The sequence below is a fragment of the Dendrobium catenatum genome, unplaced genomic scaffold (genome assembly GCF_001605985.2).
Source record: "Dendrobium catenatum unplaced genomic scaffold, ASM160598v2 fragScaff_scaffold_1417, whole genome shotgun sequence".
Taxonomy (NCBI): domain Eukaryota; kingdom Viridiplantae; phylum Streptophyta; class Magnoliopsida; order Asparagales; family Orchidaceae; genus Dendrobium; species Dendrobium catenatum.
This window is the reverse complement of record NW_021319879.1, coordinates 889,921-906,704: the sequence shown is the minus strand read 5'-3', so window position 1 is coordinate 906,704 and position 16,784 is coordinate 889,921. Positions and strand designations below refer to the sequence as shown.

Here is a 16,784-nt window from a genome sequence, read left to right as displayed (position 1 = left end):
AAAATTGATATGGTTGTTAATTGAAAGAAAAAAAAAAAAATTTGCTTTGGATCTTGGGACGTGACAATCATATTGGGTCTGTAGTAGTCAAATGGTGGTGGTTCAACGGTAGTCTAAGGGCGATGACAATTGAGTAGTGGTTTGGCAATAGTGCTCCGGTGGAGTACGAAGATTTTATAAATCTCTAAGCTCTCTTAAATCTAATAACGGAATATATTTAATGAATAATTATATATAAAGATAACGATCTTTATATATAGTGGTTTGGCAATAGTGCTCCGGTGGTTTGGCAATAGTGCTCTGTTGCCAGATAACGATCTTTATGACCTCCATCACCTGCCCACTACGATTTTTCATACCTCTATCGCCCGCCATATAACAGTCATTCTGACCTCCATCATTTGTCGACTACAATCCTGCTGACCATCGTCAGCCGAAGACGGTCTTTCTGCCCTCCATCTCCCGCCGACAATGGTCCTGCTGACCAAACTAACATATCAATGCTGATTCTTTCAATTTCCACTGCTAATGCATTATATATTATGTATATTTGTTACATAAACCCAATGCCTTCGCTCCAATGAAGGGCCTCATTTGAAATCAACTGTAAAAACTAGTAGATTTATTCAAACTGGGCTAGACCCCGTGATTTTCCCCTCTGCAGGGTTTTACACATAAAAATATTTTAGTGTCTCTTATAAATGATGCACCATCTCTCTTATTTGATTGTGTACTAGATCTTTGTACAAAGTTAAGACGTTAAGCTTTATATTTCTCTATCGCCACGAATATTCCAAGACGTAACAATAGGCTTCATAAAGCCCTTTTGATTAGCTAATGAACCAATCTCAAACAATCATTATTTTAAATGAACCGATCTTGACCATTATCTCAAATGCTTGTATTGAGCTTTAACTTAAGCTCAAATAGGTTCTAAATAAATTAAAAAAAAAAAAAAAAAAGATCAAACAAGCTCATGCTCGAGCAAGCTCTTACTTAGTTGGCTCAATCATTTGCAACCCAACCTCCTAATGAAGGATAACTCGTCATTTTCACAAATATTCGTTAAAATTTAAGATGAATAATCTCCTCTATTTATCAACATGAATTATCTTTCTTTATTGACATTAAACTTAAGTCAAACTTCCAATTAAGATTTAGATATTTATAAAATTCAAATTGATATAGAGAGGAACTGATCCAAATTTAAAATTTATTCAATTTTTATATAGAGAGGAACTGATCACAATTTTGTTAATAATGAATTAGGCCAATCACATAATTCCCAAGTAAAAAAAAAAATTAAAATAACATTGATTAAAAATAATCTCTTAAAGATAGTATAGTTAAAAATTAACTTCAGTGATTAAAGTAAGTTAATATGTGATTAGAGTAAGCTTGTCAAAATCCTCCTTCCTCAGCATTGCCAAAGCATTACATCACATTCACACAACCCAACTTAGGTTTCGTTTGGGACGGCTTTTTTACTGCTTCTTAAAACGGAATTTTAGTACAAACCAGAACTCCGTTTTAAGAAGCATTAAAAAAACCGTCCCAAACGAAGCCTTACTGCTTAAAAAGCTGCTTTAAAAAGCTGTAAAAAAGTCATCCCAAACAAAACCTTAATCCTCCTTCCAGGTCTAAATAGTAAATACCAAAAGCCAATTATATACAAACCCCTCCTATTAAAAAAAAAAAAAAATTATTTCATCTTTTTCTTTCATATCAGAACAACAGAAAGCAGAAGATGGCACAACAGAAGACAAACATCCATATCTGATTCAACCATCTCTCCACCTGCATCTCCTCTCTTCTCAGCCTCAGACCCCCTCCAACTGCTTGTTGATAGGGGCTCGAATAGTACAATCCTCCGGCCATCCCCGCCCCCACCGGATGATTTCGAAACACCCACGGCAGCACCGCAACCACCATTTCCCCAAGCACACCCACGGTGGCCGAGCTCACCATGCGCGGCGGCGGCAATGATGAAGACAAGAGCTCATCTCCGTGGCCAAGATGAGGGTGGAGGTGACGGTGACGTTGGTGGTTGGGGGGCCGGCGAGGGATCGCCAGGGCTTGATGTTGCCTTTTGGCCGGCCTGCCGCGGCCGTAGAGAGGCACGAGGGAGTCGTCGGAGAGGGCGGCCTTGCATACCGGGCAAGACTGGGGAGGAATTCTACCTTCCATATGTAGCCATTTGTAGATGCACGGCCAGCAGTAGAGATGGCCGCAGAGGGTGACCACTGGATCCACTGCGAAGTCCAGGCAGATGTTGCAGTCGAAGCCGCCATTGTTGGCGGCAGAGGATTGTTGTGGAGCTGCGTCGCTGCTGAGCATTTTTAGTGGGAATTCATCCATCGTTGTATTTGTCTCCGTTTCTGAAGGCACAATCAATCCAAATGCTTTGAGCTGCTTTTGAGATGGGAGCAAGGCGAATGCTTAATAGAATCAGAGAAGACAGATCTTTATGATGTCATAAAGTGCAGGTTCAACCGAGAAACTAATAAATTAAAGCCAATCATAAAGAAGGTTGGATAGATTTGAACTCCAACACTAGAAAAATATGATTTTTATGAGAACTTATTAGGTGTGGACACCGGACGTAGAGAACCGTCCAGTTTTCTCTCTATCTATAGTCAAAGTGCAATCAAAGTGCAGTTACTATAGTAGTTGAACTTTGATTGTGCTTTCACTATACACAGAAAGAAAACCGGACAGTTCTCTCCATCCAGTATCCACATCTAATAACTTTGCCTATTTTTATAAGGTCATAAATTCAATTCATATATATATGCTAGATTTTTCACCCATTTATAAAAAGATTATAAGCACATTTTGATTTATTTAGCATTGTATGCCCAGAATGTGAATTTTGGATATATGCCAGTCACATGCTTCTTGGTCTTAGATAATGATTTTTTAGTAGTTTTGAGTTATTAAATGGTCAAGTTGTTAGTGGACCCCTTGCTTTCAAAGCTGCTAATTAAGAGGGTTTTCAAAGATGCTCATTAGAGGAGATATGTGGTCCATTTGAAATAACTTTTTTATTGCTTTCTAAAATATCTTTTTAATACAAAAAAAATTTAGAACTCAAATTTTTTTATACTAAAAAATTATTTTAGAAAACAAAAAAAAAAAAAAAAAAAAAAAAAAAAAAAAAAAAAATTGATACAAACAAAGTCATAATTAACCAGTCAAGATTGACTTTCAGAGAGATGAAAGTGGATCAAGTTGAGAACAAATAGGATGGATGCTGAGGAGGTCAATAGATGGGCCAAGAAAGCCATTGAAGCATGTTTCAACTAGTCATATTACAGAAAATTTGATTATCGAATGTGTTTCACATGTGAGGGAAATTATTATTTCATTAAACCCTTATTAAGATGATAACTACTCGCATCAGCATTAAATACCAATCTAAAGGGTAGGTATAATTGAAATGCACTCTTAATAATGGGAAATTACAGGCAGCCAGTTTTAGTCCCATCTCTATTAGAAGATTTTTAAAGCCCTGAGCTCAAGAAGAAGAAGAAGAACAGGATAAGGTTGCAATTATTTTATTATTTTGGTGGGAGGTTGAGTGCCGAAGGAAACGATTCAAGAAAACGACAAAGGTATACAATTACAGGCAATCCTAATGGTACGCACATGGCACCTGTAGTAAAGAACATAAATATCTTAAGCCAGAACGATCAGAGCTTGAGGTCCACTGACAGCAATATGATTTCCTTGTATGTCTTTGTTTTTTTAAACCATTAAATGAAACTTCAAACTCAAGATATTTTGGTAAGTTGTTAAAATTTTTAACCAACAGAATTTTCTTGTAAGATCGAATTCAAGACCTCTTGATCAACAATCAAAGCCTACAACAAATAGAATTTAGTATTTGTTTGGTTATCGCTTAACTTTTGTAAAAGATAGTTTTAAAAATGTTGGTGGAGCAATTGGTGTTTTCAAACAGAGAAGCATATATCAAGAAACTTCTCAAAACAGTAAAAAAATGAAGTTCTGCAAAAAACATTTCCACATAAGCGGTATATTCAAATAGCGACAAACGCTCTTTCCAAACAGAGAAGGAGAAAATAAGCCGTGTCAAACAAGGCCTTACTGGTAAGAATAGCGTGTTGGGCTTGGGCATATGTTTTATCATCTTGGAAAACAAAAATTTCAATAAAAACTAGAAAAGGTACTACATTTCCGGTAGTTTTGGTAGATGGAGACGGAATTGTGAGGGCCGATGTTCCTTTTAGAAGAGCAGAATCCAAGTATAGTGTTGAACAAGTAGGGGTAACTGTTGAATTCTATGGTGGCGAACTCAATGGAGTCATTTATAGTGATCCTGCTACTGTGAAAAAATATACTATGCGTGCCCAATTAGATGAAATATTTGAAATAGACCAGGGTACTTTGAAGTTCAATGGTGTTTTTCGTAGCAGTCCAAGGGGTTGGTTCACTTTTAGGCATGCTACATTTGCTTTGCTCTTTTTTTTTGGGACACATTTAGCACAGCGTCAGAACCTTGTTCAGAGATGTTTTTGCCGAGATTGATCCAGATTTGAATGCTCAAGTGGAATTTGGAGCATTCCACAAACTTGGAGATGAAAAGAAAAAGTTTTTTCTAAGCATAACTTATAAAATCGGCCATTGTTTAATTTATAAGAATAAGCAGATGCACCATAACTATATGAAATAGCTAGGTTAATAAGATCAATTAGCTTTCTTGCTCACACCCAATGATAATATGGAAATAACTCATACAAATTGATCACCTAAAAATTAGAACTATTATAGACAAACTCTACAACAGCAAGAACAAGATTTGAACTAATGCTATGATAAATCACTGAGCACCTAAGCAAGTATCCTAAGCTCATATTAACAACTAAGGTTTGACCATCAATGTTTGTGTGATGATAGGTTGTCATAGATAGAAATTTTTTCGCCAAGTTTTTTCTTTAGAATTTTTCAGAAATAGCTTACAAATCGCACATCAAGATTTGACATATAAACTATCGCACAAAATAAAATAGATGTTATATGAGACATATCAGACACTTATAAGATGGAATGAAGAACGTCGTCTACAAAAGCGAATAGGGATGCAAGCGAATTGAGCGTTCGACAAGTAGCTCGAGGCTCGACTCGATAAGAGCTCGTTCCTGATCGTTTAAAATTAGTTAGTTGAACAAGCTTGAACACTTTCGTAAATACTCAGATGTGTTAACAAACAAGCTTGAACAACAAGATTGAATAAATAAGTTTATCTACTATATATTTTCCTCTATACATGTTTAAAGCTTATGGGAAGTAATTAAAATAGCTCAAGCTCAAGTGGTGCTTCATAAAATTTTCATAATTTTTAGAATAGAGATCACATAGTTTAGTTAGGTCTGCAACCTTCATTAAAATGGTCATTAATTTCTTACGTAGAACCTACCTATTTGACTGTATTTTGATCTCAAACCTAATTATTTTTTTATGATTTCATTTCACTTTTATTAATAAAATATTTAGTATTGATAAAAAAAGGGTGGAATGCGAAGAGGATAAGGGAAGCCTATGAGAAAGTAGGAGATAAGATCATGGGAACCACGAATACAAAAAAACCAACAAATCGGCAAAAACAATGCCAGCCAATTCCCCATCAATGATGATGACGACCGCCGATGCCAATTGTTGAAGCATTTACAGATCCAAATAGAGTGGCGCTCCAGGCTGGCTAATCGAGAGTTTTCTCGTCATTGTCAACAATAATATAAATTCCAACGCATTAATCTATTAGATTTATTTTTTAGACATTTTAGCCAATCGAGACAAATACATACATCTCATACATAAGCTTCGAATTCAAAATCTTTTGAGTGAAAATCAAAGCTTCTAACCAATAAATAAACATGAACTGCATATCTATTAGATTTTTAATAAATTTTTTAAAAGGTTGTCCAGAGAACAAAATTAATCTATATATATATATATACTAAAAAACTACTTTAAGAAACACTAAGAGAGTTGTAGCAAATGAAACCTAAATATTGTCGATATTTTGGTTCAAAGATAGAAGATGGTTTGAAGCATGAATTAATTTTTGGTTCAGATCGAACTAGAATAGAGTCAAAAGAGTTTTTTTTTTTTGAATATTTAGGTCAATTAAGACAAATTCACACATACATTATATACACAAGACTCAAATCTAAGACCTATTGGTTAGTAGCTAAAGCCCCAATCATCAACCAAGTTGAATTGCGTAATCAGGGTTTAGATAAATGATTTCTAGATAACAACATATCAGTTTGGTTCGCCGACTTAAACGGAAGGCATGTAGGTGTTGGAGAAAGATCCGATGAAAATAAACATAGATAGTGCATAAGTGCATGATTGCAATTGACTGTAGATCAGTTGGTTCATCAAAACAGGAGAATCGGTATAATTGTTGACATTTTCTATTTCTCAACGAATTAATTTAATCATATAATGAATAAATTAAAGGAAAACCGCAAAACAAGATAAAACACGAAAAGGGAGATCGTGAATCCTCTCGCCAGTCATCACAAAGCTTCTTCTCAGACATGAATATCCATGAAACCCAGCAAATATAAAAATCATCCCAATAAAACAAGAATTTAAACTATAGGCAGATCAGATGCAGGGTTTTAAGTCGGAATGAAACCAAAGGAATATTGTTATTGGAGAGAGATCCGATGGTAGCAAATGATCAAGGAGAAAGTGGCTTTACAAACCCTAGCGACTCACAGCAACTCAGAAAACAGGGGAAAACAAAATTGAAGAACTGAGCTGAAAACCGGGATAAACTGATGGAAAAACCCGCTTGCCAGCCTTGCTAGTAAATAAATCATCCAAAGAGAATCTATTACCAAATTCGCATAGAACAAGCGTTCCTCGAATGGCGATGATGCTTCACAATCCAGAGCGGCGTGCTAATAAACTCCATGGAAACATAAATCTTTCAAGAAAGGAAAATAACTCACCGATCGGAAATGGTGAATGCGCTACATGGTTCGGTTGATCGAAGCGCGCAGCTTCCTTGCATGAGAAGAAGAGGTGGGCTCGAAAAGGGAATTTTCGAAGAAGGAGACGAACGAACGAGAATCTTTGAGGAGAAATTCTTGGGTCCGAATTTGATAATGGCTTATGTTGAAGAGTGCAGTTCTGAACCTAAGATTATCTCAACCAAAATCCTCATTTTACGCTTCAAAATACAACAAAATAGCAGTAATTCATATCAATAGATCTTCATTTTAAATATAAAAAAAATATGGAGTATATTCTTTCTCCAACTTAAAGAAATAAGAAAAAAAATATTGTAAGTTAACAATGTTACGTCAATATTGGCATCGCACTATTCACCTCGTGCAAAATGCTGCTAAATCTGGCTTTCGGTTGGAGCTCCACGACCACTGCAAATGCTCTTTTAGGGTTCAGTTGGAGATGCCCTAACAACGGATATTTGCGGTTCATTAGAACTATTATTTTATTTGATGTTATATTGTTAAGATTTTACTTTTAGAGGAAATTAATATATATTTTTTTAATATTTCGATCAATTTAGATAAATTCACATATATATGACATACACAAGATTCAGAATTTAAGACCTTTTGGTTGTTAGCCAAAGTCCCCAGTCAACATGACATAATTATGTGCGGAGTTTGAATATAAAGTGCGAGTGTACACAATATGTTCTGGGCTCCGCACAAAATAATTTCTCCAAATCAACATATGAAACATCATACTCCAAGTATTGGACACAAACCATCTGATGATTGAAGCAATTGTTAAGAGACTAACTAGGCTCATATTTTATATTTAATATAGCTTGAGAGTCCTTCAATGACTTTAGGTGCAGATGAATTGCATGATAAACTACTACTTGAATTGAGAAAAAGGAGAAAATCATTCGTAAAGGGAGACGAGATTATCATTGTAGCGGTGTCTCCTTGACGAGAAATTATTATGTGTGGATGTCGAATGCAGTACACCGTCCGGAGATCAACTAGAATTCGTCACGTCAGCAGTACCGAGCCACGGTACCGAGCGGGGTGACGTGACGCATTCTGATTGGTCTCTGGACGGCGTTCGACGTCCGCAGAGAATTATTTGCCCTCTTTGATGACGATGAATAGGAGCTGACATTTTCATTGTATCATTGATAATGAGGAGGGAGATTGTTGAGTTGAAAAGAGTGTCATGATCAATTGAGTCCAGCCTCCCTCCATAAGGAATTTTTATTAGATTCGGACACCTGACTTAGCTCTACATCCGGACGCTAATAAAATGTCGTCACATGCTCTTACTCTTTATTGTGCGGCCCGACGTCCCGACCCGGACCGGAACCCAATCTTGCTATGTATTAGTTGATTTGTACATACCATGGTATTGCTATGTTTTGCTCGGTATTGTTTAATAACGAGAAATACCATTGTGACAAGAGCAATACCTAGCAATACCGAGCAATACCTAGCAATACTGAGCAATGCTCGGTATGACAGAGCGGTATTTCTCGTTATTGCCAAATAATACCTAGCAATACCGAGCAATACCTAATAATACCGAGCAATACCTAGCAATACACGAACATGGCAATACCTGGTTTCCGTTCCGGGTCAGGTCGTCGAGCCGCGCGAAAAAAAGTAAGAACACGTGGCGTCATTTTATTGACGTCCGGATGTGGAGACCTAAAATCTAACACTTGCATGTTAAGACCCATTCAATTACCAATTTTCTAATTAAACATTATTTTTTTACCAGAGAGGGCAACAATATCGAATTTGCCATCATACATTTTCTATACACAACTATCGAAGCTCCGTCTCCGCCACTTTGTTCTTTCCATGCTTCACCTTTGCTTGCATTGGATTGATTTTTTTTTTTTTTTACAACTTAGAACTTTTTTTATATTTTGAAAATTATTTTTTAATAATAATTTGCAATCTATATTTTGAAATTTTGAGACAACATAAAAAATTAATTACTTGTTTTTACGTAACTATTTTTATCACGAAAGAAATACAAATTTGTCACAAATAAAGCCTATGATAGGATGTGAGAAGATGTGCGCGTGCAGCAATCGCCGAAGCTTTGACGGCATGCTTGTTGTGAACGGCACGCGACAAGCACAGCAGCTAAACTGCGATCTTAGTTAGGTAGAACATAGACCTGTTAATATTGGATCCGACCTGAAAACCCCGTCAGGGTTCTGAAAAAACCCATTTTGAAAAATCGGGTGGTTCGGGTTGACCCTGGAACAACTCGAAATGACCCGGAATGCACACAAAGTGATCCTGCCGCGTTCCGGCTGCCGCTGCCCGGTGCCAGCCTACCCGGCCGCTGTGTCCCGAGGCTGCCTGCCTGCCTCGCATCGCGTCCCGAGGACATCACGAGTAGCGTCGGCAACTCGCGTTCCGCACGGTCGCGGACCGCTGGCAATTCCGCGCGTCAGTGCGCCACGTCCGGCTTCCCGCGTCCGGCAGTTCCACGACGGCGCGACAATTCCAAGCTTCGGGCTAGTTCAGTCGCAATCGTCGTACGGCGTACGGTCGGCTGTAACACCGGAGCGTCGGGTCGGGCTGACCCGAACCCAAAGCGGGTCGAGCTCGTGTCCAAAAAATCGACCCGTTTGAAAAACGGGTCTGGTTGACCCGAACCCGAATAGCGCCGGATCAATTTCAGATTCGACCCGAACCCGACCCGTAACCCGAAATTGACAAGTCTAGTATAACATTTCCTTGACTATTACAGAGTATTAAAAGCTTTGAAATTCAAATAATTGATCGAATTTCCTTTCATCCGAACAAAACAGGGCAGGAATGCCATTTTTTAGTCAAATAAATTTGAATTAAAATCAACAGAATACTTAGATAAAGTTGAATTGTACTGGCTCAATGATCGATCGATATATACATATAGAACTAAGAATTTATCTTTAAATAATTAAAAAAAAACATTTGAAAATGGAATTTTTTTCTTGATCATAAATAACGAAAATCTTCATGAGCATAACATAATCTCAATCCATTTTTACTATCTTTAAATCCTCAATGAGTTTACCACACTACAACTAAAAGTTTCCTTTGAGAGGGCTTTCTTATTGCTTCTTAAAGCAGCTTATTAAATTTTTTGTACTAGAAACCTTCATAACACAGCTTTCTAATACAAAAATTAAAAATTTATACTAAAAATCTGCTTTAAGAAGCAAAAAGAAAGTCTTCCCAAACGTAGACATCTTTTTTACTACTTCTTAAAACGACTTTCTAACATAACATTTTTTATTTTTATACTACAAAGCAGTTTTAAGAAGCAGGAAGAAAACCGTCTCAAACGAATTGACAACTTTCTTGTTGCTTTCTAAAATGACTTTATAGTATAAAATTTTCTAATTCAATAAATTTTTGTACTAGAAAGTTATTTTAAAAACCAATAAAAAAAACCTATCCCAAACGAAACCGAAGTCTTCACTTGGTACAGTTTTTTTACTATTTTATAAAACAGCTTTATTTAAAAAAAAAAATCTTGAAAACATAAAAAAGACAATGGCAAAAAACTATCCCAAACAAAACCTAAATATAAGATTCATTTTCTTTTGAATCTACTGTTAATTTCTTTAATGGTCAATCTATAGCGACATTCGTATAATTTTTCAAAATAATAATTTGAAAATAAAACGTAGAGGCAACCTTCTCATCAACTCCCACTAAAATATTTAAAAGCTATCAAACAGCACTGTGAAATATATCAGAAAGTGCTCATGCTAACAACACCATTAAGGTTTCGTTTGGGATAGCTTTTTTACCGCTTCTTAAAGCAGCTTTTCAGTAAAAAAAATTAAAACTTTTGTACTAAAAAATCGCTCTAAAAAGCAATAAGAAAGTTGTCCCAAACGAAGATTGTAGACGGAGATAAGAAGAAGAGTATCACCAACCCCTTTGATATGTACAAGCAGACAAGAAAATCATCCATAGAAGAAAATTGTATTAAAATGTTGCACTTGGGGGATAAAAAGCAGAGCAGCTAATAATAATAGAAAAAGGACTTTGGAAATGCTCACCTCTACAGTCTATACAAACTTCTCAATGGAGGTAATCAATGTGCTCTCTGGAACAGCCCCAATGACAGCATCTTTCTTCTCCCCGTTCTTAAATATGATGATGGTAGGGATGCTTCGAATGCCATATTGGGTCGCTATTTCTGGGCTTTGATCTGTATTAAGCTTAAAGCAGTTCAACTTGCCTTCGTATGTCTTCGATAGCTTGGCAATGACGGGAAGAATCATGCGACAGGGCCCGCACCATGGTGCCCAAAACTCCACCATCACTGGCTTGTCGGAGTCCAAAATCAGTGATTGCCACGTATCTTTGGTCACATCAGGCACTGCAATAGCATCAGGATTCAGAACAGACAATGATGAAGCTTTTAAGGACTCGTTTGGTTCCCGACGTTTTTTTCGTTCTTAAACGGAGGAATTACGACAGAGAAGCATAATTTTTTTCTTCTCAGATCGGCAAAAATATGGAGGTATAACAAAAAGAATTTTGAAGAAGTTGTGTATACAATCAGTAAAATAATAATTTTTTCACCGATTGAAATCGGAGAGTAGAGAACTTATGGCCAGCCAAAATAAACCAAATGAGGCCTAAGTTTCATGAGAGTGTATAATCAAGGAGAGCATCTGCTAACGGGCTGTTTGGATTGGTGTATTTGGCAAGCAATAATATGAAGTGAATGAACTGTGAAGTAAAATAACTTAATAACTACATACCAAACGCCCAAACAATTAATTTTGCATATAAATGCCTTTGAACAACTTTTTCACTCAATCAAAGAGCCTTTAAAAGAAAAAATTATTCCGTGCGGACACCGAACGCCGTCCGGAGCCCAACCAGAATGCGCCACATCACCCCTTTGCTCGGTACCACGGATGTGGTTCTACCTGATTCGCTGGGTACCACAAATTTTCCAAAAAAAAAAACTTACAAAAAGAGAAATAAAAAGGAAGTATGCCAGAATTCTAATTTCAGTTCACTTCTGCACACAAACATGTGGTCACTTAGCCTTCAAGTTGGAGGCATTCGTTCATTTAATATTATAATAGTGCAAGAAATACAATCAAAATTTGAGAACCTCTAATTTGCTTATTTGCAGAGATGTATTTATTATTTGGTCTAGCTTTAAGTAATGAGATAGATATAAATCACCAAAATTATTATCCTATTCTAGGCAGCAAAGATATTAACATAGTTGTTTCTTTTAAAATTTCCTCTAAAAACTGAAGTAACATAATGAGGCATAAGAATCATAATGAAAAAAAGAGGCTCTTCATTGTTTCGGCATCAACTAATAGAATATGGTAGTCTTCATCAGTCTTATTATTTTTAGTAATTAAATTTTATCTATGATTTTCTTGCTAAATCCTTAGTTTCAGCAAGTAAATCAAATTCATTTAAAAATTTATATACACAAAACAAGTTTTCATAGACAACACTGCCATTTTAAGGTTTCAAGCTCATCTCTCAGATGCACGTAAATGTTGGCTGAGTTGAAAAATCAGGCATGATATTAGAAAGGAAAATTGTGATCTTCATGATTCTTCTTATTATTTTTGGTAATTAAATACTTAAACAATTTCTTACAAACTCCATAGTTTTAGCAAGTAAACCAAACTCATAAAAATTTCAATACATAAACAAGTTTTCATTGAAAACACCGCCATCACCCATTACTGAAAAAAAATAAGCTCCTATATTTCTAATAGGAAGTACTTGTAGATCTCAAGTATTTCATATCAATCTTTGGAAAACAGCGAGCTTTCTCTACCAAAATTCACACAAAACCATAAAAATAGTAGATAATTTGTATTATTTGATAGAAGGTTAATGGAAACTAACAAGATACAATTGATCCTCTATTCGAGAGAAGGATCGTCTCTCCCAAATATCTAAACGCCGCTAGAGCCCAAAGAAAACCTAAATCTAAGATATCTCAAATTTCAGCCAAATTCAAGATGACCTAACCCTAGGAAAACAAACTATTTAATGCATACAAATCAAAAGGAAATCCCTAAACAGTCCCTACATTCAGATTCCCTCCCAAAACCCTAAAAAATCCTTCCTAAAATGATCGTTTGGCGCTTGCGGTATGGTCGCAAGGAAAGAAGCGGAGGTTCCGCCTGGGCCGGTCCCGCGTGGACCGGCTGGACCGGTCTCACAATTTCTTTATTATCGACCGTCATACATCACTACACCCATTGAAGCCACATAGCCCCCTGCACAATTGACTCTGCCAATATTCTTTACAAATATCCTAGATAACCATCATCCCTCAATGTATAAATATCCAATTTTCTCAAGGAATGTACAAATTGCAAAATCTTTTGTAGCATATAAGTTCCTCAAAATAAAAACTATTTCCGTGTCCTCCCTAATTTGATAACACAATTATACTACAAATGCCTATCAACTGGTCAATCAACCAAGAAAAAATGAGATGATGGCAATTACAATTAACCATTTGAAAAACAAATCCCCTTAAAATCAACGTCATATCAATATTTGGTGATAAAAAAAAATTTCATCATCATCATAATCCTAATTCTCTGAGGCTTGCATCATCATCATTACACCTTTACTTCAATGTACCTTCCTTCTATTCCTAATATTTTATACGCTCAAACATAGTACCTTCCTATTGTTATTAATATTTTATATGCTCAAACAATTTCCCTATTATCCTATCCCCATCAAAACCAACTCTTTCTCATCAAATCAATTGATTCGAGCATCTTTTGAAACGAAAATATGATAGATAGATAATACATAATGAACAAAACCACAAAAGAAATTTTATTTATTTATTAAAAGCCAGAACACATTTGGATATTCCTATTTTCAAAACCAATAACATTCACACTAGCATGGGCGGACATGCACACGAGAGAGAGAGAGAGAGAGAGATCAGAGATTGACTACCTTCTTGTCAATAGATTTTTTTCATCTCCAAATTTACTTTCCATATGCTTACATCTTTGATCTTATCGAAATCAAAACAACGAATCGTTGTCTCTAGCATTGAAACAGTATAAGAATAAAAATTTTGTTGCTTTGGAGATATTCAGTCATGCAAGTTCATAATTTTTTTTAAATCGTCCAAATAGTGTAACATTGCATTTAAACAAGGCTAATGACAGTTCTAAAAAATAACTCTAAAATAGTCTTTTTACCCAGTCAGCAACACGTTTTCTTATGTGAGTGTCTAACTAAACAATCATAAATATTACTAAACTAGATTTTGAACCATCTCTTATAGGTTTGAACAACATCAACAATGCTTTATCTTTTTCTTTTTCGCAATATTTATAATAAAAATTTAAGAAAAAAAATATATTATTTTTCTATTGCTAGAATCAAATAACTCTCTCATATAAAAATATTATTTTCTTCCAGTCAAGCCATCCTTATATTGCCATTTTCCTACCTACCTCTTTCACATATATCATATATAATTATTGGTGTATCATTTTCTGTCTTGTAAAAGCTCAAAGTGCGGACTTTACAAATAAAGGATAAATACGAATAAGAATCATGCCAATGGTGCATGAATTCGTTGTATTGATTTGTGTGCCAACATGCTCGGTCCTTAAAAGTCAAATAAGGGCAATCAAGTTCAGCCCTACAAAAAATTTCTCCAAATATACATGATAGGAATAAAACCACACAACAAAAAACAAACAAGAAAAGAAAAGCAACAAAAAAATCAAGATTTAATGTGGAAAAACCCAAAATCGGGAAAACCCACAAAGCTAAACCACAGCAAGAAATCCACTATAAAAATGGAAGAAATTATACAGATCTCTCTTCTCACACTCTCTCAATATCTCTCTTCACTTCTCACACCGTTCTACACTTAAAACAACAAAGAGACACATTAGATGCAAACATTCGAATTAAATAAGAAAAACTGCTCATCCTGACTCGCAGCGATTTCGCATTATACCTACAATGCATCGGCACTAACTTCCCCGTCTCATAGTGCAGTGGCGTTTTGAACTATAGTGTTGTGCCATTGTGGCGCTAGGACTACAATACTACAATGATGTGTTCTCTGTCTCAAAGGGGTTCCACGGCGCCTTAGTGCTGGATTTATAGTGCTCAACTGTTAAAATTAAGGTTTGAGTTAATAGTACAACCTTAGATCAATAAAATCATATTCCACACAAAACTAATACACAAATGACAAATCAAATTTTACTCAATTGCTGATCCAATACCAATAAGCCAATACAACTCTGCTTGATCGAGCCTTTCACCCCCTATTATGGGCACAATCATTATAAATCATAAATTATGGGGAACCTAATTATAAATACTCCTCAAAAATAATTGCAAAAAAAATGAAGGAAACTTCTCACCCTTATGTGAAGCATGAATATTACATATCATAATAAAAGGTTTCAAGAGCCTTAAGTCAATTCCATAGATTGTACTCTCTTTTCACCTCTTCTTGTTGAGCCCACATCTAATTACTTTGGACTGCTAAGTTGATATCCACTATTGACAAGGGCTTCGAGCGAACGCTAGTGCATTGGCATACTAGGTTATTTTATTGGAAGCACAACATTAATGCTAATTTTTTTATGAATATCTAAAGATCAATTCATCATAGTCAATTTTCTTTAATTCAAGCAAATTGATGTGAAATTGCCAAGGGCGGTGGCTTATAGACTTAACATTTTTTGTGAGTTGTTGGCTTTATTTTGAGACGTTATGCATGAGTAGTGAAGTGGTTAATGTATTTATTGATTGTATTTCTAGTTGAACTTTTCCCTAGCCAGTATTTCCTTTTGGTGGTGGAAAAAAGATGCGGGATTCAAGTGATGGCAACAAGAGTTATCTATTTTTGGAGCTTATACAATTACTGTAGCCAGATTAATTGGTTGTTTTCAAGTGAATGAGTTCTCTGTTTGGGAGAGTTGTTTGATAGCATAAATAGGCATTATGTGCAATCGATTTATTTGTTTTGAAATAAAATTCACAGGCTATTACTTCTATTGTTTACGCTCCTTTTTGTTTGCAGTTGTACCTCACGGTTTTGAAGCTATCCGCATGCACAGATCCTGATAATCCTGTAGTTTTGTATGGCTTTTGGTTTCGTAGCCACTGATTTCTCTTCAAGATGCCAATTCCTAAAGCTTTGGCTGATTCATTCAACCAGCAGACATTACAAGTATTTCTCTTATGGACTGAGAATTGCAATTTTGTTTAGAATCCTTATATCCAATATTTATGTTAATTTATATTTAGAAGGCTGCAAATTTCAAGAATTAGAAATTTATAAATTATGCTAAAACATGCAATTTGAGAATTTTTTTCTAGAATAATTTTTTCTTTCCATTTTTTATTTTTTTCAGTGCAAATTAGATCGGTGAATCCTTTAAAGGCATTATATGCATGACAATCCATTTCAATGAAAATCATCCCCTTGTACAAGCATGAGGCATGAGGCAAGGTTTTTCTTTACTAGATAATGTCATTCAACATGCAATTTGAGAATTTTTTTCTAGAATAATTTTTTCTTTCCATTTTTTATTTTTTTCAGTGCAAATTAGATCGGTGAATCCTTTAAAGGCATTATATGCATGACAATCCATTTCAATGAAAATCATCCCCTTGTACAAGCATGAGGCATGAGGCAAGGTTTTTCTTTACTAGATAATGTCATTCATTATATATATATATATATATATATATATATATATATTATAACAGGCTGCAGCA

At 35.5% G+C, this 16,784-nt stretch overlaps 2 protein-coding genes across 2 annotated transcripts in view; both read right to left on the bottom strand.

The window, feature by feature from the left end:
- Positions 1 to 1,665: 1,665 nt before the first annotated feature.
- On the bottom strand, positions 1,666 to 6,888 carry LOC110111621 (E3 ubiquitin-protein ligase RMA1H1). The gene is made up of 2 exons (XM_020843574.2): positions 6,873 to 6,888; positions 1,666 to 2,378 (listed from the first exon to the last, which is right to left on the bottom strand). Exon 2 carries the CDS (start codon positions 2,356 to 2,358, stop codon positions 1,726 to 1,728), a length of 633 nt encoding a protein of 210 aa, XP_020699233.1. The 5' UTR covers positions 2,359 to 2,378; positions 6,873 to 6,888; the 3' UTR covers positions 1,666 to 1,725.
- Positions 6,889 to 10,916: 4,028 nt separating this feature from the next.
- The window catches only part of LOC110111603 (thioredoxin 1), an 11,333-nt gene continuing 5,465 nt past the window's right edge, over positions 10,917 to 16,784 (bottom strand). Inside the window, exon 2 of the mRNA XM_020843544.2 lies at positions 10,917 to 11,385. Within this exon, the coding sequence (XP_020699203.1) occupies positions 11,072 to 11,385 (314 nt within the window). The 3' untranslated portion in view covers positions 10,917 to 11,071. The remainder of the gene's footprint in view (positions 11,386 to 16,784) is intronic.

Excerpts from the sequence above, each read along its gene's own strand:
- LOC110111621 (XM_020843574.2), bottom strand. The coding sequence starts at position 2,358 with ATGGATGAATTCCCACTAAAAATGCTCAGCAGCGACGCAGCTCCACAA.